This window comes from Lampetra planeri, chromosome 5 (assembly GCF_965212315.1).
Source record: "Lampetra planeri chromosome 5, kcLamPlan1.2.h2, whole genome shotgun sequence".
In the NCBI taxonomy this organism is placed as follows: Eukaryota; Metazoa; Chordata; class Hyperoartia; order Petromyzontiformes; family Petromyzontidae; genus Lampetra; species Lampetra planeri.
The window spans coordinates 8,833,458-8,860,461 of record NC_136111.1 but is presented as its reverse complement, the minus strand read 5'-3'; the positions used below and the strand labels follow the sequence as shown (position 1 = coordinate 8,860,461).

Genomic DNA, 27,004 nt, shown 5'->3' with positions numbered 1-27,004 from the left:
AGTGAGTACTCATGTGGTGCTGAGGCAAACCCTAGGTGAGAGGGCCTTGTCCAAGACCCAGTCGGTGGTGCTTAGAGTTGAGTCACTCACAATGCACGCAATCTCACAAAATCTTGGAAGATAGGCAGGACGGCACTTAGTAGTTGTCTGGAATGCCAGATGTTGTAGGTTTGAGCTGTGAGGTAGCCAGGAAATGCAAATATGAACGGTGAATCGTTGAATCTATCCGCGCAGAGCTAGGAGTGTTATCCCCCTCGTATATGTGGAGTATTTCTCCGGACACTCTGGTTTCCTCCCACACGAAGCCAAACGCTCATTCGTGGCACCAACCAAGCATCCCAATGCAGGACCCTACTGAGAACCAGTTCTGAGACTCAGCAAGGTTTTCCTCATTACATAAATGGCACAATGTATTCATCATAACCACAGACCTCGATCAAATCTCCCAGATGAGCCTAATCTGATCAGATTTCTCACCCTAACCAGCTAAGTAGCAGGGTAGAGCCGACAGACTCTGCGGGGCAAAGTGGTGGAGAGCAGACAGCCGGCTACCCCAATCTGCGCTAACCAGCACGGCCAAACCACCACTACCCCCGCCATATAACCCGCACGGAATTTGGCAGGCCCTCATCCAGCACGTGCGTGTACGTTCCTTGTGATCGTTATCACTTCACGCGGAGACGATGATGTAGGGGTGACCCAGTCTCGTACCTTGTCGGTGGCGCGGACAGTGAACGTCTCCGTCGAGACGTCGGCTCCGAGCGAGCGGCTCACGCACAGTGCTCCGCTCCGAGTCCCCACGGAGAGCCAGGGGGACGCGGTGGGGGCATCCGACGAGGCGACACGGGGGACAACGGCCGAGGCGCCGGCTGGCTCCAGCGAGTAGCGGACTTCTCCGAACTCACCGCCGTCACCATCCAGTGCCACCACCTGCACCGGCAAGGCAAGGAACGGCGACAAGCGTCATCATCGGCAATAGCATCATGACCATCAGCAGTTGTAGCAGCAGCAGCAGCAGCATCTTCATAATCAGTTTCGGCGTAATGATTATTGTCATCATTGGTTTAAGCATCGTCATCATGGTAAGCAACCTTTTGATCAGCATCATCATCAAGATCAGCATCTTCATTAGCACCATCGCAATCATGAGCGATATCATCATCAGTAGCAGCAGCAGTATCACAATTACTATGGACATCAACTCATCCTCCTCTACTGTGCCTAGAGCCTGGAACTCATTTCCACGAGAAATCCATGCTGATGACTCCTTGCCCCTCTTCCAGTCCAGGCTCATGAACTTCCTTTTTCTCCTCTGCCTATCACTGGTTGCCTATTTCTCCCGATACAATATACATGACGGCTCTTCCTGTACAGCCTCTTGGGACGCAGTTGCATTCCCACACGGTATACAAATTATACATTGTATACGCACAGGACACATCACATATATGTACACTCTCAAAAACGGCACACACACAATTTCTGGCACTCATATACACATTATACACTAAACACATGTACACACACCATACATGAAAGACAAATATCCTCCGTACAGCCTTCAACAAACTGTTGGGGAAAGTGCTGTTTAACGAGCACCTGTGAAGGCCGGCACGGCGTACAAGGGTCGCCAACACCACGCCCGCCCACCTTTGTCTCCCCAGTGCTGATATTTACACACTGTACCAGGTACTCATTTTAAGGCTGAGTTGACCTAGGGGAGGCCAGGACTGATTCAAATATTCAACCGTAGTTATTGGGAACGAAACTCGGGTCGACGGGTTTGGAGCGCAGTGGCTCAAACCACTGCACCACCACTCCGCTTACATTAATCACACAGCCACATACACACTTGACACACCATACACACTGAACACACACTATACACCAAGCAATCACACATACACTATACACTTAACATATATATACTACACACTTTACACAGGTACATTACACACTTAACACACATTATACAGTAAAACACACGCACACTCGCCACATACCAACACACGCGTGCTCATTTCCGATCCAGTGTTGGCATGGAAATTCCACAAAAAATGACACACATCACCATGTAAACTACTCACACACCTCATATCCCCCCACACATCATTCTATGCTCACACCTCAATACCGCACGGTGTAGGTCATGAGGTCATCACGACCAATGCCGCCACAACTCTCCATCGCTCCCTTCCTTATGCCAGATTTCTCAGAAGCTGAGCAGTCAACGACCAGTCTCCAAGCCCATCTGGCTCTAGGTCTTCTCACTGTGGCAAAGTTGACAGGGGGGCCCTCCAAGGACCGCCCTTACAGTCCCATTATCGCTGACCTCCGGGTACCACTCCAACGCCTGTCTCGGTAACCTGCCCTCCTCCACCCTGCACACGTGCTCCCGCCCATCACAACCTCCTCTCCCTGATCACATATATAGAGCGGCTAATATCCCCATTCTGTTCCAAACCTATAAGTTTCTAACCCTATCCTTCTCCATCTTGCACACGTGTTCCACCCATCACATGCTCCTCTTACTGATTACATCCGCAGCACTTTCGATGCACGTTCTGTTCAGAACCCCTAAGTCGTTTACCCTATCCTGGCATGAAATTCCTGGCATCCTCCACATGCTCCTGTTTCTCAAAGGCCAGAAGCTTCTTTTCTCGTTGCTTTGATAGAGTCCAGCCCCCTGACCCGGTGCACCGACACGGACATTACTCCTGCCTCAAACACCCGTCTCCTCACGTGAAAGTTGACCTCTCCACGCTCGCGCAGTGGTTTATGCGATCAACGTTACACCTCCTCGCCCACACCTCATCCTTCACCAAAACTTAAACTTTAACACCACACCTCACCCAAACATCACACATCAACACCACAGTCTCACGCTTCACCTAATCTAACATCTCAACACCACAACCAACTCAAAGTTCACACCTAAACACCACAACTCACTCAAAACTCACCCATAAGCACCAAACCTCACTCAAAACTCACCCGTCAACACACCTGACCCTTCACCAAAACTGACACTTCAACACCACACCTCAACCAAACCTCACACATCAACACCACCCCCTCACGCTTCACCTAACCCAACACCTCAACACAACACTTCATTCAAAACTCACCCCTCAACATCACAGCTCACTCAAAACTCACCCCTCAACATCACAACTCATTAAAAAAATGACCCCTCAACATCACAACTCACTTAAAACTCACACCTCAACATCACAACTCACTCCTCAATACCACACCTCACCCAAAGAAGTCCCACCACACATACTGCTGGTAAAACTAAAAGTTCTGTAAATATTCAAGAACGTTTGGGCAATTCCTTCCATATCCAGTATTTTTGCAAGATAGGTCAATAACCCACTTGCTGTCCCACCATCAACTCAAGACCCCACACTTTGGGAGTCTTACAAAGTATGTCACTACCACACGCCCCACGACCACCACCGCACACCAACATCTCTCAAAGGACCACACAGCACCTCACTGCTACACATATCCCTCACCACTACACATTCTTCCCACCCACACCACCACCAGATTTACATTTCTCACACCACAACACCCAACTCACGACACCCCTACAGATCTCTCACCACTACCACGCCAGGAACCGCCACACCACACACCACCTCACATCCGTCTCACCTCACACCACCACCACCACCTCACTACCAAACATATATGCAACTCACACCACCACATTCCTCTCAACTCATACTACCACCTTATTACCAAGCATATATGTAATTCACACCACCACCACCACCACCCCCATATTCTTTCCACCTCATGCCACCACTACCACCTCACTATCCAACATCTATGAAACTCACACAATCACCACCACATTCCTCTCACCTCATGCCACTACCACCACCAACTCACTCCCAAACATCTACGTAACTCACACCACCACCACCACCACCACACATCCACATTCCTCTCCCACCTCATGCCACCACCAACACCACCACCCCCCTGCTCCCACCCCCCTTCACTCCCTCCCCCACACAAACGTGAGCGAAGGATCACTCACGTAGAGCTGAGTGAAATGAGGTCCCATGTAGAGTTTATTGTTTTAGGGAGGAATCTTTAGACGGACACAGACACACACGGGGAGTCACGGGTAGTCATGGGTAGATGCGCTACAACATACGTGGACACACGCGGAGTCACAGAGAGTCACAGGGAGATACATTGAGAAATGTAGAGAAATAGAGAGATACAGGAGGCACTAGGAGACACGGAGAGATATACCGAGACACGGGGAGACACATTGAGAAATTTGGAGACGAGGCACGAGGAGACGTGGGGAAATACACTGAGAAATTGGGATACACGGGACACATACTGGAACAAAGGGAGACACGCGAAGGCTACACATTCTGAGACACGGGGAGACATGCTTGATGGGATACATCGAGGCACGGGGTCACACACAGCCAGACACAAACACCTACGGGCACAGAAACACAGACATAAACACGCTCACACCCACGGGCACACATACATACACATAGAAACGGACACACACACACAGAAACGCATAATAATATACATTCACAAACATCCACACATGCATGCACAATCCCACAAATATACACGCATCAGGACAGGCAAACATCTCCAGGTAGGCACTCATTCTGGCGCACAAAGACAAATACAAAATAAAAAAAATCCCCCGTATAGCCTGTAACAGACTGTTGGGGCAAGTGCTGTTAGCGAGAATCTATGAAGGGCGGCACGGCACACGAGGGGGTGGGTTGCCAACACAGCTCCTGGCCGCCTTTGTCTCCCCAGTGGCGATGTTTATACACCGCGCCATGTACTAATTTTGTGGCTGAGTCAAGCTAGGGGAGGCCCAGGACCGGTTCAGATAATCGTCACCGGCGTTGGCCGTGAATCGAACTCGGCTCGCTGGGTTCGTAGCGCAGCGCGCTAACCGCTGCACCACCGCTCCCCACTGGTGCACACCCCCATTAGGGACCACCTCCAGGCAGACGAACCGACAGGTCGCGGCACCAACACGCAGGTTCACACCCCTACAGGCAGACGCACACCTACAGGCAGACACACCCCTACAGGCAGACACAGACCTACAGCCAGACACACACCTACAGGCAGACACACCCCTACAGGCGGACACACCCCTACAGCCAGACACACACCTACAGGCAGACACACACCTACAGGCGGACACACCCCTACAGGCGGACACACCCCTACAGCCAGACACACACCTACAGGCAGACACACACCTACAGGCGGACACACCCCTACAGGCAGACACACACCTACAGGCAGACACACAAGTACAGGCAGACACACACCTACAGGCGGACACACCCCTACAGGCAGACACACACCTACAGGCAGACACACACCTACAGGCAGGCACACCCCTACAGGCGGACACACATCTACAGGCAGACGCACACCTATAGGCAGACGCAACTCCAAGCGCACACAAATCCACTGGCAGACCGGGGGTTTGGGAGTGGGAGGAGGGGAGTTGGGTTAAGAAACCCAGAACGGGTGGGGTCTGGCGTGTGTCCACAACGCTTACAGCTTTACACACCACACGAACACACACGCTACACACACGCTACATACACGTTACACGTACAAAGACAAAGACCCCCCGTATAGCCTGTAACAGACTGTTGGGGCAAGTGCTGTTAGCGAGCACCTATGAAGGCCGGTACGGCACACGAGGGGGTGGGTGGCCAACACCACGCCCGGCCGCCTTTGTCTCCCCAGTGGCGATGTTTTACACACCACACCAGCTACTCATTTGAGGCTGAGCCGACCTAGGGGACGCCCAGGACCGGTTCAGACAATTGTACACCCTCTCGCACACGAGACGCACCAGCACTCACGTATACACACACACACAGTGTGTTGTGTACACACCGTCTTGGTTGGTGTGGCTTGTCCACGGTATATGCACGGTGTGTTGGGTACCTTGTGTGTACACGGGGTGGTGTGTCCACTGCAGAGCGTTGTGTACACGCTATGTGTACGGTGTGTGTTCCATATACACTTGATTACATGTAGATGGTATGGTTTGTACACGGTGGTAGGGGGTACATTGCGTTGTGTGTACGCTGTGCACGGTGTGTGCACGGTGTGGTGTGTACACTGCTTCACGTTTACTCGGTGTGTACACGATATGGGGTGTCCACGGCGTGTGTATGGTGTGGTGTGTGCACGGTTTGGTGTGCACGGTGTACACTGGGTGGTGTGCGCACGGTGTGGTGTGCACACGGTGGGGTGTGCACACGGTGGGGTGTGCACACGGTGGGGTGTGCACACGGTGTGGTGTGTACACGGTGTGGTGTGTACTTGGTGGGGGTGTGCAAACCACCCCGCGTGCCTCTGCGGCAGCCTCATCAGCAGGATTTGACGCATTTTTGGGAAGAGCGATTCCATATGGCCCCACTGACACACGCACACACTCACCAAGGTATATCGTACTAACATATAGACATGCTAACATTGCTGCAGAAATATACATGGTAACGTACACACACACACAATATATACACTCACACATAATGCACACGGATATACAACATAACATCGACATTAACATGCATACATAATTGTGTACATGCCAACACACACACACGATTATACAAACAGTCCTAACATACAACTCTCACTTATGTACATACGGCAAAACCAAAAAACTCAACACGTTAGTCAATAACACTGTGGACTTAAAAGGAAGAAAATATATAATAGAGAATATCCACTCTTCATAGCACGTGTCTTCTTTATGTGTTTATGAATCGCGGACACGGCACAAATTGTCACCTGTTAAATATTCTGTTTCCCTTTTAAGGCCACAGTGTGACTGACAAACGTGCCGGTTTTTTCCTTCTGTTTCACCGAATAATCACGTTGTACACATTCAAGACAAAGATGCCCCACGTGTAGCCTTCGGCAGACTGTTGGGGCAAGCGCTGTTGGCGATCATCTCCTAAAGCCGGCGAGGCACACGATGATGGGTTTGAGTGGCCAGCCGCCTTTGTCTCCCCAGTGGCGATGTTCACATGCCGCACCAGCAGCTTACTCATTTAAGACCGAGCAAGTCTTTAGGGGAGGCGCAGTGACCGGCTCAGATGATCGTCACTGATGTTGGCCGTGAGCAGGAATTGGGTTCGTAGCGCTGCGCACTACACTACCGCTCCCCCCTCCCCCACGCGCACAAGACGAATAGGACACGCGCGTGTCTGCTCGGATCCACCCACCTGTCTTGGCTTTCACGGGATTTTTGTTGTTATCCGTGATCGCGTCTCCACGCTAAGGGGCGTAAATCACTTAACCACGCTCGCTATCGTTGTGTGCCGCTGCTACTGCTGCTGCACGTCCGTGCGTAAAGATTCCCCGTCGTAGCCTATGGGGGCCGTCGGGGCAAGCGCCGTTAGCGAGCGCCGATTAAAAATCAGCATGACGCGCGATGCGATGGTGTGACCAACATGATGGTGCGTGTGTGTGCCCACGTGTAGGTATACACATCTTGTGTGCAGATGTGTGTGTGTAGTGACTTATGTATGTGTACATGTGTGTGCGTGTGTGCCCACGTGTAGGTATGCACGTCTTGTGTTCAGATGTGTGTGTGTAGTGTCTTATGTATGTGTACATCTATGTGTGCGTGTGTGCCCACATGTAGGTATGCACGTCTGTGTACAGATGTGTGTGTGTAGTGACTTATGTATGTGTACATGTGTGTTTGTATATGCCCACGTGTATGTAAGCTCTTCTGTGTACAGATGTGTGTGTCGTGACTGTGTACATGTGTATGTGCCCACGTGTAGGTATACACGTCTTGTGTACAGATGTGTGTGTGACCGTATGTATGTGTACATCTGTGTGTATGTGTGCTCACGTGTAGGTATGCACGTCTGTGCACAGATATGTGTGTGTGTAATGACCGTATGTATATGTGTGTACATGTGTGTGTGCGCGCATGATTAATTCTCTGTTCGTCTGACTATGAAACTTGACTCCGGCAAAGGCTGGGAATTTTTAGCGAATTTCTTTTGAAAAAAAAATATCGCAAAAAAAAAACCTCGGTGGGTTAAAAGAATCCTTCTTTGTCTGAAAACGAATGCCGAAACAGGAATGAGATTTGTGTTAAGCACGGTCGTAGCATCAGCAGCAGCTGCAACATCAGAAGCAGCAGCAGCAAGGCCAACACCGTCAGTACCAGCAACAGCGGCATCATCAGCAGCAGCATTCTTACTTCATAATCATCCTTGCCATCATAGTCATCAACATCACAGTTATGAGCCCCTGCAAACACAAGACACGTGTTCCTTGTATAGTCAGGGAACGGCACACAAACACTCAAAAATATACGCACACTGACGTTTGCATAAACGCGCACCTTTACAAAGACAAAGATCCCCCGTATAGTCTTAACAGACTTTCATAACATAATAGAGGTTTTTGGGTTAGATCACATAAATATATAAATGTGTTGTTAAACCCGCCACCACTCGACACAGCCAACTAGTAAGGGTTGTCACGTAAACAGAACGTGGCCAATTCGTCACTAGTACAGCGCTAACCGGTGTGTTGGAGAGCCAAGCCACAACATTTACAATCTGAGCACGACGTTTCGCCAGTAATTACAACCAGCTTCATCAGGCGACAGCCAGATTTGTGTTAAATCTTAACAGACTGTTGGGGCAAGTGCTGTTCGCGAGCACCTATGAATGCCGGAACGGAAAACGAGGTGGGCGGGTGGCCAACACCACACCCGACCGCCTTTGTCTCCCCAGTGGCGATGTTTACATACCGCACCAGGTACTCGTTTGAGGCTGAGTCGACCTAGGGGAGGCCCAGGACCGGTTCAGATAATCGTCACTGGTGTTGGCCGTGTGCGGGTATCGAACCCGGGTGGCCGGGTTCGTAGCGCAGCGTGCTAACTGCTGCGCCACCGCTCCCTACAAAGCGAGCATCACACACACATACACATCACACACACACACGCACACAGCACACACACACACGCACACGTGCAATGACACACAGCTCCGCGGGCACTCTCAACCTGCACACAGTCACTCAATGGGATGCACATGCGTGAATGCACAATCACACACACAATCACAGACACAAACACAATTACACAACAACAACCGCCATTCGCCACTAAGTGGCGGTGACGTTGACCACGACGCTTGTGCCACAATTACACACACAGTTACACACAAACACGCGTGCAGTCAGTGACGCACAGCGACACATTCGCATTCACAGCGATCAGATCACGCAGCGAGCGCGTTTATCTGACGAGACAGACTCACACACTCTCTCCTCCACACTCTCTCCCCTTGCATTCTCCCTTTCCTCTCACTCTAGCTCCCTGTCACACTCTCCCACCAATATCCTCTCACCCTTGTCCCTCACACTAACTCACACTATTTCCTCACACTCCCACTCTATGCCCTCTCTCTCCCCCCTCACACTCTCCCATCAATATCCTATCATCCTCTTTCCTCACACCGTCACTCACTCCTCACTCTCCCCTCACTCTCTGCCACCACTCTTCTATTAATAAACCTCTCACACTCCTCACACTCACACTCTCTCCACACTCTCACCCATCACCATCTCTTCCCTCATTCACTCTCCCATCACCCTCTCCCCTCACACCCTTCCATCACTACTCTTAGGTTTTTTCGGTAAAGTCACGTAGGTAAACAATTACATTAAAAATTACTAAAAGTAATAATAGAAATAAAATAAATAATCCATCCATCATGGATTAATAAAATAATCAATTAATAGAATAATCCTTCCATCACTGTCCACTCACCCACTCTCTTCCCTCGCTCGCCCCTTACACTCTCCCATCTCTCTCTCCTCTCAGCATCCCATCACCAGATCCCATAACACTTTCCCCTCATACCACTCTCTCCTTAAACTCTCCCCTCACAATATCCCCTCTAACACACAAGAGGGTTGCCACCTGTCTGGGTTGGCCAGGATAGTCCGGAAATTGGCATCTATGTTAGGGTCGCAGACATTGATTTGTACCAAGAACTGGTACCGGTATTGTATTACATTTCACATAACAGTATACTGTAACTTCGGTAATGTCACGTAGGTGAAAATATTAATAAAATAAAAAAGTGAAAAAACAACCAAATTTAATTTTGATCTAATTTAGTTGTTTTTTCACTTTTTTATTTTATTATGATTTTCACCTACGTGACTTTACCGAAAAAACCAAAGAGTATGGATCCTTGCAGTCACGAAAACTTCAAATCTAGAAGTATTCTGTAACTGCACCATTTTGATCATAGACGTAGGTGGACTGAGAAACGTGTCCAGGTTTATAGTCTGTGGAAAATGTGGCAACCCTCCCTCACAGCCTCTTCCTTCTGAATTCACACCCTCGTCACCTCACTCTCTCTCCACTCACACTCCGCTCTCTCCCCGATTCTCATCTCCCCTCTTTCATCTCCCGCAATCTCTCTCTCTCTCCCGTCTGCTCTACGACTCACCTCTGTCTAACCCCATCTGTCTTTCCCTTTCCCACCCTCGTCTCTCTCTCTTTTCCTCACACCTCTCCCCCTTTCCTCCCATGCCTCTCTCAACTCTCCCGAAACCTCCGTGTCTCTCATTTCCGCTCTTTCGTGTCTCTCCTTCTCTCTCGCTACGATGTTTTACATCTCTCACCTTCCTTTGTCTCTCACATCTCTGCACTCTCCCTAGACCTCGTTCTCTCTTCTTCTGTACGAAGAAGATTCCGGGTTTCTCCGTTTCTCTTGTTCTTTCTCGATCTCACTCCTCTTTTCTCCCTTATAAACTGAACCCGTCCTGGTTTTCCCCTAGGTTGACTCAGTCTTAAATGAGTACCTGCTGTCGACATCAGTAAGAGAAAGGCGGGCCGGACTTGCTGCTGGCCACAGCATCCCCCTAAAGTAACGCACCGGCCTAACTCGGCTTGCTCGCTAACAGCACTCGCCCCAACAGTCTGCTGAGGCTAAAATGGGATTTCTTTGTGCCCGCGTGCGAATGCTTCCACTCGTGCACAGGAATGAGCAGACACTGACGCATGTGCCGTGTGGGCAGGCGGAACGACCTTAGGAAGGCCTGAAAACACCGGCGTTGATTGTCGACCTTAGACCTCGGAGGAATAAAAAACATTTTCAGGGAGGCAACCGACTTCAAAGATTGACAACAAGGCTCCTTTACTCCCAGGCTTGAGGTCGGATGGAGAATTAATGACCGGGTTTGAGTTCGAGGTGACGTTTCCCAACCTGGGACACATTCTTGTTGGTTTATGCCGGTGTGAAATAAAATGTCTCACTCAAAACCTTTCCGCTGATCAGTCATTCACGCGTGCAGCAGGTGTGCGCGTACACTCCGCTGTGAACACACAATATCTGCTTTTACATGAAGGGCGTTTGTGTATGTGTGTGTGCGTGTCTGCGTGTTTTTGGGAGCGGTGGTGCAGTAGTTAGCGCATTCCGCTCCGAACCCGGTGACCTGAGTTCAATTCCCGCTCACGACCGATAACAGTGGCGAATATTTGAAATGGTCCAGGGCTTACCCCCTAGGTAAATTCAGCCTCAAATTAGTACTTATCGTAGTGTGTAATCATCAGCACTCGGGAGACAAAGGTGGGCAGGCGTGGTGCTGGGCACACCACCTCTCTTGCGTGCCGCAGCGTCCTTAATAGGTGCTCGCTAACAGCACTTGTTCCAAAGTCTGTTAAAGGTCCTACGGGAGATCTTTGTATTTGTGTGCATGTGTCAAAGACGTACACTCTGTATAGTCTTATGCATGTTGTATATTCTTTTATGTAATAGTGGGTGTGTAAACGTCTACTCGGTGTATATACGAGTGAGCGGGTGAGTGTGTATACATGTCAGTGGGTGTGGGCGGGTGTGTTTGTCTGTGTATATATGTAAGACTGGGTGGGTGGGTGTGTCTGCGCGTATATATATGAGTGGGCGGGTGAACATACACATATGTACGTACGGCTGTACCATTTACACACGTTCGCTTAGAACGTTTTGTCGGATGTTTGAATGGACATTAACAAATTACACAGCCAGCGAAACAGCAATTCTCTCCCAATTCCAACAAAGCCGCGACTTTGTTGAGAGAAAACACTTTTTTTTTACGTCAATGAAAAAAAAGTTCGGGTTGGAAGAAAAACACTCACACTTTTCCGCTCCCAAATAAATTCACAAAATCCCCAAACGATTCACGCTCGTGTTCGCTATGCATCATGGGAGACATTCCCCCACAATTCCTTGCGTTCCTCATGTTGCCACGGGGGCACGGTTAAAGAGAAATAGCGGTGGGAAAGCAATATGCCATTTGCGTTAACGGCTTTGAACTTATTATAAAAGTCAATGTCGTGTTGGCACTGGTACATCATGCATGACAACTACGTCAATGCAGGCCTAACCCACATAAGAGATAACCACTACTAATGTAGCATCAACGTCTCTCTTTGACAGCTGAATTTAATACCAGTTTCCTAATTATTGGGCATCATCAACGCTGAGCTGGTATATTGTACATGACAACTGCATCAAAACGAGCCTCATAATATTAGAAATCATCATGCCTATCCTACACAAGACAAGCCAAGCCATTGAGTCCCATTACTCAGCCAAGCATGGATCAGCACTCTTCTCCACTGGCAGATGTTAATTCCACATTTTAATGGCAGGGCTATGTATCGACAGAGGAGTACCACTGGTGACAGCTGTATTAATGCTCGTCTCGACCGAATTAGAGATCATCAGTGTGACTTATCATACCTCCGTTGGCGACCCTGGGCCATTGGTGGAAATTCGGTATTACCATGGCAATGGCTGGACAGGGAGGATATAATCCTGACACTCGATACCAGACAAACACATTAACACCGGTTTCGTCCTAATCAATTCCAAAACAGTCTGGAATTATTTTGGCATGCCGCATCCATCTCGCTTAATTTTTTCCTTATTATACTGCGATGTGTGTGCATTGGTGCATGTGCAGTGGTGTGCGGCGGTGCGCGTGTGCAGTGTGTGTGTGTGCACGGTGGTGTGTGTGATGGTGTGAGCGCGTCGGTGTGTGTTCGTCAGGGTGTGTGCGGTGGCGTGTGTGTACGGTGGTGGGTATCCAGTAGTGCATGTAGTGGTGTTGTGCAAAAACACGTGAATGAACAGCACTTCGGGTAAACAGATGCCCTTAAGGACAGTACATGCATTTAACGTCCTTGTCCTGAAGGTAAACTCCTTTTAATAGAGACGCACAAATGTCTGTGACATCAAATCAAGTCATATATGTGACATTTTCATTCTGGAAAATACTGAGTGAGAAATAAAGTCCTCCTAATTAGGAGTCACCAGTGCGACCAAGCTGCTGCCCGGCTGCCAATTAGTCCGCGCGCTCACCTTGCCGAGGCACTTCCCGACCATGACCTCTGACCTCGCCACGCTCAGGTTCAACTCCCGGTCGCCGGGGAAACGGAATTCGGGGCGGCACTCGTTGCTGTCGGCGATGCTGATGAGCAGGGTTGCTTTGGTGACGCGGGGCTGGGCGCCCCCGTCGCTCGCTGCGACGGTAACGAGCACTCCGCGGGGAGCACGCTCGTGGTCCAGGGCCCCGGCCACACTCAGCACCCCCGTGGCAGGGTCCACCGAGAACCAGCCCCCCACGTCGGACAATGATGAAGATGTCGATGTGTGCGCACACTCCCACGCTCGACCGTCTGCCAGAGAAAAAACCAAAGAGGAAACATTTTAAACTTGGGATTTGGGTCACGAAATCCAGTGCATTATGGTCAGCTGTCGATGACTGACTACGATTATGATGCCACAGCGTATGCAATGTCCACCTTACAGTTGAGTGCTTTGCATTATGATTGATAATATGAATAGAGTGTGCAGCCGGTGTGACTGCACTTGGACCCATGGGTCAAAACGACTCAGGTGCTGGGCTACAATCAGGGCGGATATTGGAGAGGGGAAGGCTTATTTCATTATTTGTGCCAGGGCCTATGTCAACCGTGCTACCTCACTGCCACTGCACAGACCACTCAACATCTCTCTGAGCCAAAGGTGTCCCACGTGGGGTGATTCTCATCTCTATCAGCAGCCCCGAGCCACCGACAGAAACTCCACACAGATCGCCTCCCATAAACTACATGGATGGTTCTACTTGTCGTACTTCTTCCTACCCGTGAAACCCCACAGCACAGCGCGGTCACCTTCGTCGGCGGTAGTGCCGTCGTCACCTCCAGCCGCTCGCGCTCCTACGACGGCGTAACGCACGCGCCCATTCTCTCCGGCGTCCATGTCCGACGCCGACACCCGCGCCACCCACGTCCCCAGGGCAGCGTTCTCGGGCACGTCGGCCACGGCGTCCGAGGACGACGACGGGGGGACAAAGACAGGGTCGTTGTCGTTGACGTCGTCCACCAGGACGTCCAGCACGGCCGTCGACTCGAGCGGGGGCCACGCGCCGTCGCGCGCGCGCAGTGTCAGGCGGTAGCGCCCGCGCACCTCGCGGTCCAGGGCGCCGCTCACACGCAGGAGGTAGACGCCCCCCGAGCCGCCTGTGCCCCCCGCCGCGCCAGTGCCGCTGTGCGGGGCGGGCGATGGAGCGGTGCCGGCGTCGGGGATGGAGGAGGAGGAAGCGGTGATGGCGCTGGCCGAGGGAAGGAGCTCGAAGACGCCTTCGCCCCCCGAGAGCGTGAGCGTCGTGGGTAGCCTGGGTGAGCGCGGGCGAGTGTGAGCGAGCGTGAGCGAGCGACCAATGGGGTCGATTGAGCAAACTCTGTTAAGTGTACATGCCCATAGACTGTATACACAACACTATCACGTGTACATGCATATATGTACACTCAAACCTACTGTATGCACGCACTCTCCTGTGTACATGCACGGCCACACGTGTACGTACAATTGTATGCAAACATGTATACACAAAGACAAAGATCCCCTTTAGCCTGAACAGTTGGGGTAAGTGCTGCTTGTGAACACCTATTAAGGCTGGCACTATGCTCAAAGAGGGAAGGTAGCCAGCACCACGCCTGGCCGCTTTTATCTCCCCTTGACCTTGGTGCCATAATGGCCGAGACACGCTCGCCTCCTCTCCGCCTGCCCCTCCCGATGACATCATCTCTTTTTGCGGTTTGACGTGTAACGTTATCTCTAATTAAATACTCTCAAGGACAAACGCACGCCCAGAGTGTTACAGAACCCATGCATATGCATGATTGTTCTTCCTTGTTAAATATTGTCATGCGCCAGATCCTAGGATTAAGAAATCGACTGGCAAGGTGAACCGACCTTGGGCGTCCACCTCCGGCGCCGCCATTTCCTCCGCTTGGATCCCAGACGCCATCTTGCGAGTCGTCGCCGCCATCTTGGGAGTCATCGCGTGATGCTGGCTGAGCATCTCCTGGGCAACAGTCAGCCAGGAAAGTTGTCACAATGTCAGTCCATAACCTTACCCGGCTTATGTTTTGTTGCTACAACCATTATTTGGGTTTCAGTTTTGGATTTTTATTTTTTATTCTAGATTTGAAGTTTTCGTGACTGCAAGGATTCATATTTTTAACTTTGGAAATGTATATGTTTGTGCCTTTTGCTGGCCTAAACAGGTTCTCGCTAATAGTGCTTGCCTTATTAGTCTACAATGATAAGCAAGGGCTCTGTCTCCATGTCCAAGGCAAATTCAGCATCTCTCTGCTGAGGAGCAATGTGGCAGTGTCGGCCACCATCCTGAGCCAGTGATAGAAATTCCAAATTCAAATGGCAGGGATGAATATATCCATAAGAAACCCATGGGAGTGCATATGCAAGTGTGCATGTGTGCCACAGTGAGCAGAACAGGTGGTGCTCTCTGCCACTCATCTCAGCCAGTTAACACATTACACCTGGGTCTGTCACATGACCTCTTTCCAGCGAGCTTTCCACAATTCACTTGGCCTCAAAGCAGACCTAATCAGGCACAAACATAGTGGTGAATTACATGTACGTCCCTTTTGTCAATCGACTGCTGGATGATGGCCTACCCACGCCGTGCAGTTGTGGAGGTTATCTGACCATTCTTCACCACGCTGGAATTTGCTGCCCTGTCCTCTGCTGCTTACCACCTACCCGAGCACAATGAAGGCTCAAACCTGCTTCGCTTCTGAGACACAATGAGATTGCATGTACGTATTCCGAGTGATTTTGCACGTGTGTACAGTGTGGGCGACACTCCTCACCTCCGTTCCCTCGGCTGCCCTCGTCACTCTCTTCATCCTCCTCCTCTTCCTCCTTCTCTCCCTCGTGGTCATTGTCGTTACCATCGTTCCGTGGGGGTCCGGGCCAGGCGACGAGGTCGGGAGAAGAGGGGGGGCCGGGGAGGGCAGTGGGGTCGGGGAGGTCGGCGTCATGGACGGAGACACGGGCGACGATGAGGCCCAGAGGTGCGTCCTCGCTCACGACCCCGACGAGGACCCGTGGAGACGAACCTGCGATCATCGACACAGTTACGTTAGCGTCGTCCCTGGCAGCAGCAGCATCGTTAACGGCACCAGCAGCTGTGTCAACATCGTTAATGTAATTAAGTCGCAACACTGCCAACATGAGCAGCAACAGCAGTGACTTTGTCAGCATCATTGACATCATTATCAGCAGTCACTTGGTGAGCAGCATCATTTCATTACATCAACGTCATCAGCTGCAGCATTACTATGATCATCAGAACTATCAGCAGTAGCAACGCTATTAACATTGACAGCAGGAAAAGCAGCATCACTATCATTGCGATAACATTAAATGTACCACCATTAGCATAACATCTGCAACAGCATCCGCATTACCAAAATCACTGTCATCACCAGCATCAACAGCTGAAACATCAAAAGCAACCAGTAAAACGTTAGCATAATGATCACCATCAGCCGCAAAAATATCATCATCATGCTTTTCTCGATGGTTCTGCTGAGAATGGTGATGACATGATGTTGATGCTGTTGATGATAAGGAAATTCCTGCTTCTAATGATGACATCAACAATAAGACATGGGATATGCCCGGGTGGATCAGAGGTAAGAAATACTGAGCCAGCACTCCTGAGATCCTGGGTTAAAATGTGGGTCCCTACCACCCACCCGTAATTTAAATCGGGTTCCCAAGTCTCATGTTCATAGTCTGACCCTGTTCACCAATGTCATCCTGCCCATCATCTCACCATCATCTCCATCACCTTCCCCTGCTCCTCCACCACCACCACCATCATCACCATGTCGACCGAAGAGGATGGCGCTGATGAGAGGGGGGTGCTCATTGACGTCGACGACGCGCACCGAGAGGAAGGCGGCGGCGCTGAGGGGGGGCGCCCCCCCGTCGCGTGCCACCACCACCAGCTCGTGCCGGTGCTGGGACTCGAAGTCGAGGCGGCGGCGCAGGCGGACGACGCCGGAGCGTGGGTCAACCGAGAAAAACCCGCCAGGGTCACCGAGACGACGGTCCAGCTCATAGCGAACCTGCGGTGAGGCAAGGGGGGGGGGGGAGAGGGGAGGGAGAGAGGAGGAGGAAGACGAGTGAGCAGTAAGGGTTATGGATGGGAGGTGGGTAAGGAAGAGGTGTGGGAGGAGGGTGAACATTGGAGTATGCAGAAGGGTTGAACAGAGTGAGAGGATGAGTCGGAGAGCTTGAGGAACCACAGGGAAGGGTGGTTGTGGTGATAGTGATTGTAATGATGGTGGGGGCCAAGGTGATAGAGACGATATAAGTGAAGTTCATAGTGCATCAATCACGAATCTCTCTACACACGTGTGTAGACATGTACACACATGCAGATGCACAATCCATCCCCAGACCCCTCCACCCACCCGTGCATTCATGCCCTGGTCTCCGTCGCTTGCCCGCACGCGCGCAACGCTCGTGCCAAGCGCCGCGTCCTCACGCACGCTGGCGCCGTAGCGGCGCCGTGAGAATGCAGGCGCCTGGTCGTTCTCGTCCCCCAGGACAACACGCACGGCGAGGCCGGGCCGCGACACGCGTGCCGGCGCCCCGCCGTCGTGGGCCCGAGCCCGCAGCCGATACCCGCCAGGGCGGGCTTCGCGGTCCAGCGGTAACACCACCACCAGCTCCAGCCGCTCGGCCAATACGTCCCACTCAAGCGAGAATGGCAGGCGGCGCCGCTGCTCGCCACGGGGTCGGTCATCTTGGGTCGGGACGGAGCCGGCATCCGTGGGTTTGGTGTCGGTCTCGCTGCCGTCGTCGTCATCGGAGAGGGTGTACCCCTGCACACCATGTGTCCCCTCGTCGGGGTCCCATGCCGGCGTAAGGGAGAAACGCGCCCCAACCGGGACCCCCTCAGAGATGTCCAGACGAACCTGCAGTGGGGTTTTGGGTGATGGTTAGTATCTTTGTGACCATTGTTACCAACGTCGTCTGTATCGTTGGCCTCATCTGACAATTGCACACCTGTCATTGATGTCATCGGCCACCTAACCAGTTGCAGCAACAGCATCAGCAGTAACTCTTTCGATGTCAAACTCATCTCAATCACCAACATCAGCTTCATCATTAGCACCATTGATAACCATCCTCAACCCCATCACCTGCCCACACTGCGATCGCACCGACATTTCCGCGAGCGCACGGTGCACCACCCACCTTCTCGTCCTCCTTGGTGCCGTCATCACCTCCAGGGTCACCAACATCGTAAGGATCGTGGCGGGCGTCCCCGCGTGCCCCATGCCGCGATCCAAACCTCGGCTCGTTATCGTTGACGTCGAGGACTCGCACGGTGACGCGGACGGGGGAGTCGAGTGGCAACGACGACGAGGAGGCGGTGAAGAGGAGCGGTGCGATAGGCAGAACGACGAAGTGGTAGCGGTCCCGCGTCTCGCGGTCGAGCACGCGCGCCGTGCGCAGCTCCCCCGTGAATACATCCACCGTGATGTCTCCTCCGCCATCGTCGCCACCGTCGCCACCATCCGCCGGCACCACCAGGAAGCGCACGGTGCCATCCGCATGTGCCAACGGGTCGAGTGGGACTTTGCCGGGATCTGATGACGATGATGACGATGATGATGATGATGGGGCATGGACACCATCAGCGGAAAATGGAGACGAGGGTTTCCCGTCATCGCCGTTGGTGGCGGCGCCTGTAGAGACGAGAGGGTTTAGTGATAATGGTGATGATGGTTATTATTATGATGATGCGATTATGTGGTGAGAATGATGATGTTAGGTGTACAGTAGAAACCAAATTGCAAGAATTTATCGTTCTTCATGCGGAGCGTCCCAGGGAGCTTTCAAATAAAAAAAAACTCAAAAACCCTTTGGCCAATCAATACAGCTAAAAAACACACCGACTTTAACAAATATTTTTAATTTCAAATATTTAATTATGCCAGCGTTCCTGATGTGGGCAGTAACATGGACTATTTGTAGCACGTTTACTGCTTGTTACAGCGGTTCATGGATCAAATCCAGCGGCCACCCTGGTTATTACTGTTGGGTGTATTAACCAAAAAAACACATGCCGTCTGCTTCACAGTGGAAATTAAAGTTCTCATGATGTCCATCACTCGAGTTGGCCATTGTGTGCCAGCGTCGTGGTCCACATATTTGATAAAATTACCTGCAAATTACTGAAATCGAATATACGCTTTCTCCACTACCACTATAACCTTCACTTATATCATTTCCATCGCCTTGGTCACCACCATCACCGTAAATCACCATCACTCACCCGAGCACAGTCTCCATTACCACCACAACCTGAACCAAGGCAGCAGACATCGTGTTGCTCGCAGCAGACATCGCAGCTATCGCGATTTTCACCTGAAGACGAACGCTTGTTTTGCGTTCGAAACGTCGTGATTTATTTTATTTTATTTCTACCTACGTGACTTTACCGAAAGAACCAAAGAGTATGGATTCCAGCAGTCACGAAAGCTTCAAATCAACCTGAACCACAACGAACTAAACTACCTTCACAACCATCACTACAATCATTACTATCACTACCACCACATCCACTCTAGCACAGGCCACATCTCCACCACAACCTGAACCACTACGAACTAAACTACCTCCACAACCATCACTAAAATCATTACTATCGCTACCACCACATCCACTCTAACACAGGCCACATCACCACCACAACCTGAACTACCACCACTGCCATCGCTGCCATCACCTGCTGCAGGAGCTCGGAAGGCGGCGCTCACATCACCGATGAGGGTCCCAGCTGGCTCGTTCTCCCATACGGTCAGGGTCAGAGTGCTTGATCCCCAGCCGCCCCCGAGGGCCCCTTCGCTCTCGTCGGGGTCACCCCAGCCGCCGGCGCCGCGCCCACCTCTCCAGCCAGCGCCGCCCCATCCAGTTCCGGTTCCGGCTCCGAAACCGGTTCCGGCTCGGGCAGCGGCGATGGCGAGTGTCTTCAGGATCTGCTCAATGTCCTCGGCTCCAGCTCCGATCCCGCCGAGCCCGGCCCACGATTCCATTTTTGTGGGGCCAGCGTCCAATCCGGTCACGTTTCCCGTTCCGGATGCCGTTGTTCCAGAGAAAATGAGGAAGCAGGAGAGCGCGAGTGTCAGAAGGAGATTCTGTCCGATCGTCGGCACCGCTCGCGTCCCCGTCGACGCCCTCTTCCTCCTCCTGCACCACCTCCTCGTCCACCCGAGTGGCGTTGTCATCATCTTCGTTGCAGCCATTGGCTCGCTCGATCCACCTCGAATTGTTGAAGCGCCTCGTGTTTGCGAGCGCACATTCATAGTTTGGGAGTGTTCTTCCTTGTGCTCATCGCTTCCGCTGATTTGCAAAATCTAATGGCACTGATTGAGGTCTCAATCTGCAACTGGAGATAATTCAGTCTAAATCCAAATGATTAGATCCGGATCCGGTTGGCAACACAGTTCAAGGTCCAGTTCAAGGTTTTCTTCCCAAACCGGATTCAGATTCGGATTTTGACCTACTAATCGTCTGTACTAAATATTTCAATTGAGTACCAATAATTTTAAATTGTAAAAAAAATGAAGTGTGCAAAGTCTCATTCACAATATAAAGTCTCAGTTAACACGTACACAAAAGAGTATAGAAACTCCTTACTCCCAATAACACTATAATAAATTGAATCATTACTAATACTGCCAAATAACACTGACCGTCAATTCGTCATGTGTGGCCTTCAGCTTGACCTTGTACCTGGGGCTGCGTCCATTTTCGCCCCACAGTGGCCAACCCGGTCATCGACCACTGACTGAGGCGTCGTCTGTGGGACTCCTGGGTCCGAGGGTCCTTGTGGAGTGTTGATCCTTCACACCTTAAGGAGTGGGACCTTGAACCCTTAATTGGATCTTTAGGCCTTGAAGAGTGAGCACTTCAGATTTTGTCGAACTTAACAGGGTCTTGAAGGCTTGAAGACTAATACCTTGAGTTGTTGAAGAATTGGGCCTTGAAGCAATTGAAGCCTGGAGTGGATGCCTGAGGAGTGAGCCCTTGCAGTCTTATAGTTGGGCCTTCACTGCACAGATAACTTCAGGTGCCGTGAGAGAGGCAGGACCTACGAACACAGAAACTCTGATCAAGAGGTCTCCCTCGCAAGTCCTTCTTTGTCTCTCCCACTCGAAGCACAGCCTGAGGCAAGAGACAGAGACACAGACACAATTACTACATTTCCATGAGCCACTAAACTCGAGTACGGACTCGAATCGTCTCCCTGGCGCCGCATATCCATATTTGTTTACAGTCAACCCGAGTCGCCTGTAATTCTTTTAAGGCCAAGTGCCAAATTCTCCAGAACATTTTTTTGCTTCACGGGCTGCTGGTCTGACTACGCCAGAATATAGGCCAATTCTAAGAAGATGCACGTGCAAGGAGAAAAGTGGCACGACATATGAGATAGCACGCAGAAGATGGGACAGCGCATTGATGCGATCAAGAGATGGTGTAGAACATGCTTTGAGATATAAGGTAGAGTATGCTACAGGCAGCACATTAAAAGGGCCTTGCTATATGTAAAGCCGAGTGAGATTCTGCAAAAGAATAGAAACGAGTGTATGGTTAAATAATCGGCTGCTGGAGATAACTGCTACGGGAGATAGCCACATAATGAACAGTGGGGAGATGCCATAGTAGATTGGATGTTATTGGAGACAGCAGTGGATGTCTACACTGTGTGGGAGACGTTATAGGTGTAGGCGAGAGGGAGGCGATCGGGGGGGAAGTATGATGAGTTGCCATGCACGAGGGAGGTGGCTGTTGGTGGTAATGAATATATGCTGTGCGGTGGAGATGGAGTGAGTGCGCGTGTGTGTGCGTTAAGTGCACTCTAGAGAGCCTTACACAGTCACAGCAGTCACTGTTGGAATGGGAAACGCGTTGATAAAGAAGAGGATCCCTGTGTAGCCTTAACGGGCTGTTTGCGAGCATCTATTTGGGCCGGCACGGCTACACGAGCGGGTCACGGACACGTGCTTCGTGGTCATTGAAGGCCCGAGTCGCTATTGAGAGAGGGAGGCCCCCAGAGAACCCGCCACTGATGTTATCATTGTTATCCGCGAGGGGAAATTGCGGGGTGGTGGGGGGGGTGTCACACGGACAATTTTACACTCAAAGAGTGTCCCAGGAAATAACGCGAAGGTGGAGACATTCCGTGTATAACGGCGGGGCTCCCTTGAAGCTGGAGGTTGACACTTTATGCAACGTTCCTAACCCGCACTCGCAAAACAACTCGACACTTGGAATAGCAAGATCAGTGCATCCCGCCCAGTTGTATACACGCAACGTTATACAGACGTTGGTCCAACGTTTCGAATGGCGTGGCATTGGTGCCAACATTGGCCCAACATTGGCCCAGCGTTGGCCCAACTTTGGCCCAGCGTTGGCCCAACTTTGGCCCAGCGTTGGCCCAACTTTGGCCCAACATTGGCACGTTTCCACTTTGGCTGGCCTCGTCGTTCGAAACATTTACAATATCAATGATGGAAATTGAGCTCAAACCGCTTGTGGACGCTCACAATGAATTCGTTTGGACATGTCGGGTGGTGGTGGTGGTGTCTCACGACACACAGACGTACACACACACGTACACACGTGCACACACACACGTACACACACGTGCACACGGACAGACCTACAAAGATAACGACCCACCGACACACGTGTACATGTACAGTATACGTGCACTGTCGTGTGGACACGCACGGCCGCACGTGTCGGTGAAATCGCATGCGTACGGGACAGACAAAGATCCCCCGTATAGCCGTGACTAACTTTGGGCAAAGTGCTATTAGCGAGCACCTATTAAAGCCCCAACGACACACGAGGAGTGTGGGTGGCCGGCACCACGCCCGGCCGCCTCTGTCCCTCTGCTGACGAGTGTTTAAAACACCGCACCCAAGTACTCATTTGAGGCTGAGTCGACCTAAGGAAGGCCCAGGGACCCGGTTCAGATAATTGTCACCGGTGTTGGCCGTGAGCGGGAATCGAACTCGGGTGGGCGGGGTCGCGGCGCAGCGCGCTAACCGCTGCGCCACCGCTCCCCACACGCACCGGCACATTCGTACGAACGCACACACACAAAGATAAAGATCCCCCGTATAGCCTGAACAGACTGTTGGGGCAAGTGCTGTTAGCGAGCACCTATAAGGACGGCACGGCACACGAGAGGGTGGCTGGCCAACACCACTCCCGGGCCGCCTTTATCTCCCTAAGTGGCGATGTTTTTTTGTTTACACACCGCACCAAGGTACTCATTAGAGGCCGAGTCGACCTAGGGGAGGCCCAGGGACCAAGTTCAGATAATCGTCAACGGTGTTGGTGGCCGTGAGCGGGACTCCAACTTGTGTCGGCGGGGTCGTTGCGCAGCGCGCTAACCGCTGCACCACCGCTCCCCACGCACACACAGACACGCACGTGAAATCAATAATCCAAGCCCATCAATGCCAAATGTGCGGTCACCTTATCGGACTGCGAGGTGACGCTTCGCATTACCATCAATAGTAGTACCATCGCTAACATCATCAAAATCACTGCCATCGTAGTCGCTGACATCACAATCACCGACATCATCATCATCATAACCAAGAATAGCATCACGAGATCGCGAACGTAAAGCATCAACGCTAATGACATCGTCGCTATCGCTAACCTCATCGCCAACATCGTCACAACCATCATGATCCATATCACTAAAATTATTCATCACTGGCACCATCATTGTCATAATACTGTACGAATAACGTTATCACTACTACCATAATAATCACTCACCATTATATTCACCCTCATCATTAATATCAAGATGTACCATCTCTCTACTATCTTCATAACCATAATCATCACTAACATCACTAGTATCATCATGAACATCGCTATAATCACTGGTAGCATCATCACAACCATTAACACAAGTCAACTTCATCACCATCACTAAAATGACGTATAATCATCCCCAATAACGATTGCCATCATCTTCATCACTACCATCTCGATCACCTCCACGATTACTAACGACCACCATCGCCATCATTTCAATGAATTATATTATCAACATCACCGTCACCATTATATTCGCTACCATCATCACCATTTAACCGCAATACCATCATCACCTCCAGCCCCGTCTTCACCATCATTAAACCGGCACAATCATCACAACCATCGCCATCGTTACCACCGTGATCACGGCCACCGCCGTCATCAAAATCACCTCTAGACTATTCCCACCATCATCATAATAACATCAACATCCTTGGGCACGAGGGTGGCGTGCACTTATTAACGTTGTGCCTGGTAGCAAGGACCTGGGTTCGAGTTTGCCTTTCTGCGTGGCGTTTGTATCGTTTCCCCCCTGTTCTGCATTGGCTTCTCCTGTTTTCTCCTATAGCCAATTACTAAAAAAAAACAATGTAAACTGGTATTTGCCAAACCACCCCGATGCTCAAACATGGCTCAATAGGGATTACACGGAAAGCAACATCGCCCCCTGGATCCTCCTGATGCCAAATTCACCACCACCACCAGAAATCACCACCACTCCGACTACCTTCATGATCAAAACGATCGATACTATCATTATAACCAAAACACCACCATCATAATCATTACTACCACCATAATCTCCACCACCATAATCACTACCACCATCACCACCACAATCATCCTCACCATCATTGCCACAAAAATCACTGAAACCATCCCCTACGATCGCCACCAAAAGAATAATCCTCGTCGTCAATATGCCCGACACCATCACCAATATATTCATCAAAACCCCTTACCATCGCTCAACCACTCTACCACCATCATCACCATCACCACCACCATCATCATCATCATCGCCATCATCATCAGCAGCAGTAGCAGCAAGTCATTGTCGTGCCTCTTCATTCAATCGCATCAACGACCGACCTGGCCAGGAGGAGACCCACACGACCACCCCAACATCTCCCCGCATCTCCGCTGGCTTACAGAACGCTTAATGCGTGATATTAAACACACGATTCGCACATTTATTTACGTACGCATCCCACCGACGGAGATCATTAAAAATGTGCCAATGCGTTTTTCAGTTCTTTTTTTCCTCCAGCAATTATTTGTTTTGCTTAAAATAAATAAAATCCCAGAATTAAGTGAACATTCGTGCGCGCGCGTTTGGCAGTGTCAGACTCTGGGGAGCGGTGGTGTAGTGGTTAGCGGCACTGCGACACGAAACCGCTGGATCCCCGGTTCGATTCCCTGCTCATAGCCAACATCGGTGACGAATATCTGATCCGGTCCCGGGCATTCCCTAGGTCGATTTAGCCTTAAATGTCCGCGCTGGGGGAGACAAAGGCGGTCGGGCGTGGTGCTGGCCACTCACACCGTCGTGGGCCGTGTCGGCCTTAATAGGTGCTCGCTAACAGCACTTGGCTCATCAGTCTGTCAAGACTATACGGGGGAGAGGAATCTTTGTCTTCGTGCGTGTGATTGCGGCGTGGTAAATGTAAATGCATTCACTCACCAGTGGATGATTCGATACTTGACATTCAGGACACTCCTACACAATCTCTGCGTCTCTCACCCTCTCTTCTGCACCTCTCCCTACCCCTTACTCCCTCCTGCACGATCCTATCCGTCCTGCTTGCACAGACACTATTATACCACCTCCATCATGCACAATCCCACTCTCCCTTACCTACATCTGTCTCTCTCTCTCTAAGCCTTCAGTAGAACCTCTCTCCCCACTAATCTCTCCCTGTGCAATCTCTCCCCGTTGTCTCTCTCTCCCTCTCTCTCCTGCACAATGCTGCCCTCTCCTCTCCCCTGTCTCTAATTCACAATGCCTGATGCATAATCTCTCCCTAAAACACATCCCATAATGCTGACCTCTCTCTCTCTGTCCCTGTCTCGCCGTGTCTGTAGCGATGTCTATACACAGCTCTCGCGCTGGCTATGTCTCTGCACACTGCTTGTGTCTCTCAGTAAGCAAGCGCGTGTCTGTCTGTGTGTGCTGTATGCTCTATCGCACGGCGCTCTCCGTTCTCTCTCTCCCTTCTCTCTCCCCCTCCTCCCCTGCCTCTCCCTCCCCTTTCTCTCTCTTCTCTCTCTCTCTTCTCCCTCCCCCTCCTCCCCTGCCTCTCTCCTCCGTCACATCTCGCTCTGCCACTAACTAGGGCGGTCACGTGACGGTTGTGGGGGGGGGGGTCTGTCCTGCCCCCCACCTCCCCCCACCTCCCCCCACCTCCCTTACCCCCCTCACCCTTCACCCCCTTCCTTCTGCCCCCTCCTACTGATCCCCCCCCCCACCACCGCCCCCACTCCACCCACCCCACCCACATCACCCCCCCCCTCCACAACAATAACCACAACCACCACCACCTTTATCCCCCCGCCTCGCCTCCACCCCCTCGCCGTCTCAACGCCACATCCCAAATCGCAGAGCGGACAGAATAACACACACACACACAACCGCAACATACACACGCGTACGGAATACCATATACACATAGAATGCA

General features: G+C 51.3%; 1 protein-coding gene across 1 annotated transcript; it reads right to left on the bottom strand.

Moving 5' to 3' along the window:
* Positions 1-436: 436 nt before the first annotated feature.
* Positions 437-26,547, bottom strand: LOC144718567 (protocadherin-16-like). The gene is made up of 10 exons (XM_078593938.1): positions 26,011-26,547; positions 20,203-21,641; positions 18,666-19,159; positions 17,876-18,382; positions 17,233-17,527; positions 16,262-16,510; positions 15,339-15,450; positions 14,255-14,757; positions 13,440-13,756; positions 437-930 (listed from the first exon to the last, which is right to left on the bottom strand). The coding sequence occupies exons 2-10, from the start codon at positions 20,777-20,779 to the stop codon at positions 628-630; spliced, it is 3,357 nt and encodes a 1,118-aa protein (XP_078450064.1). The 5' UTR covers positions 20,780-21,641; positions 26,011-26,547; the 3' UTR covers positions 437-627.
* Between the last annotated feature and the right edge of the window lie 457 nt (positions 26,548-27,004).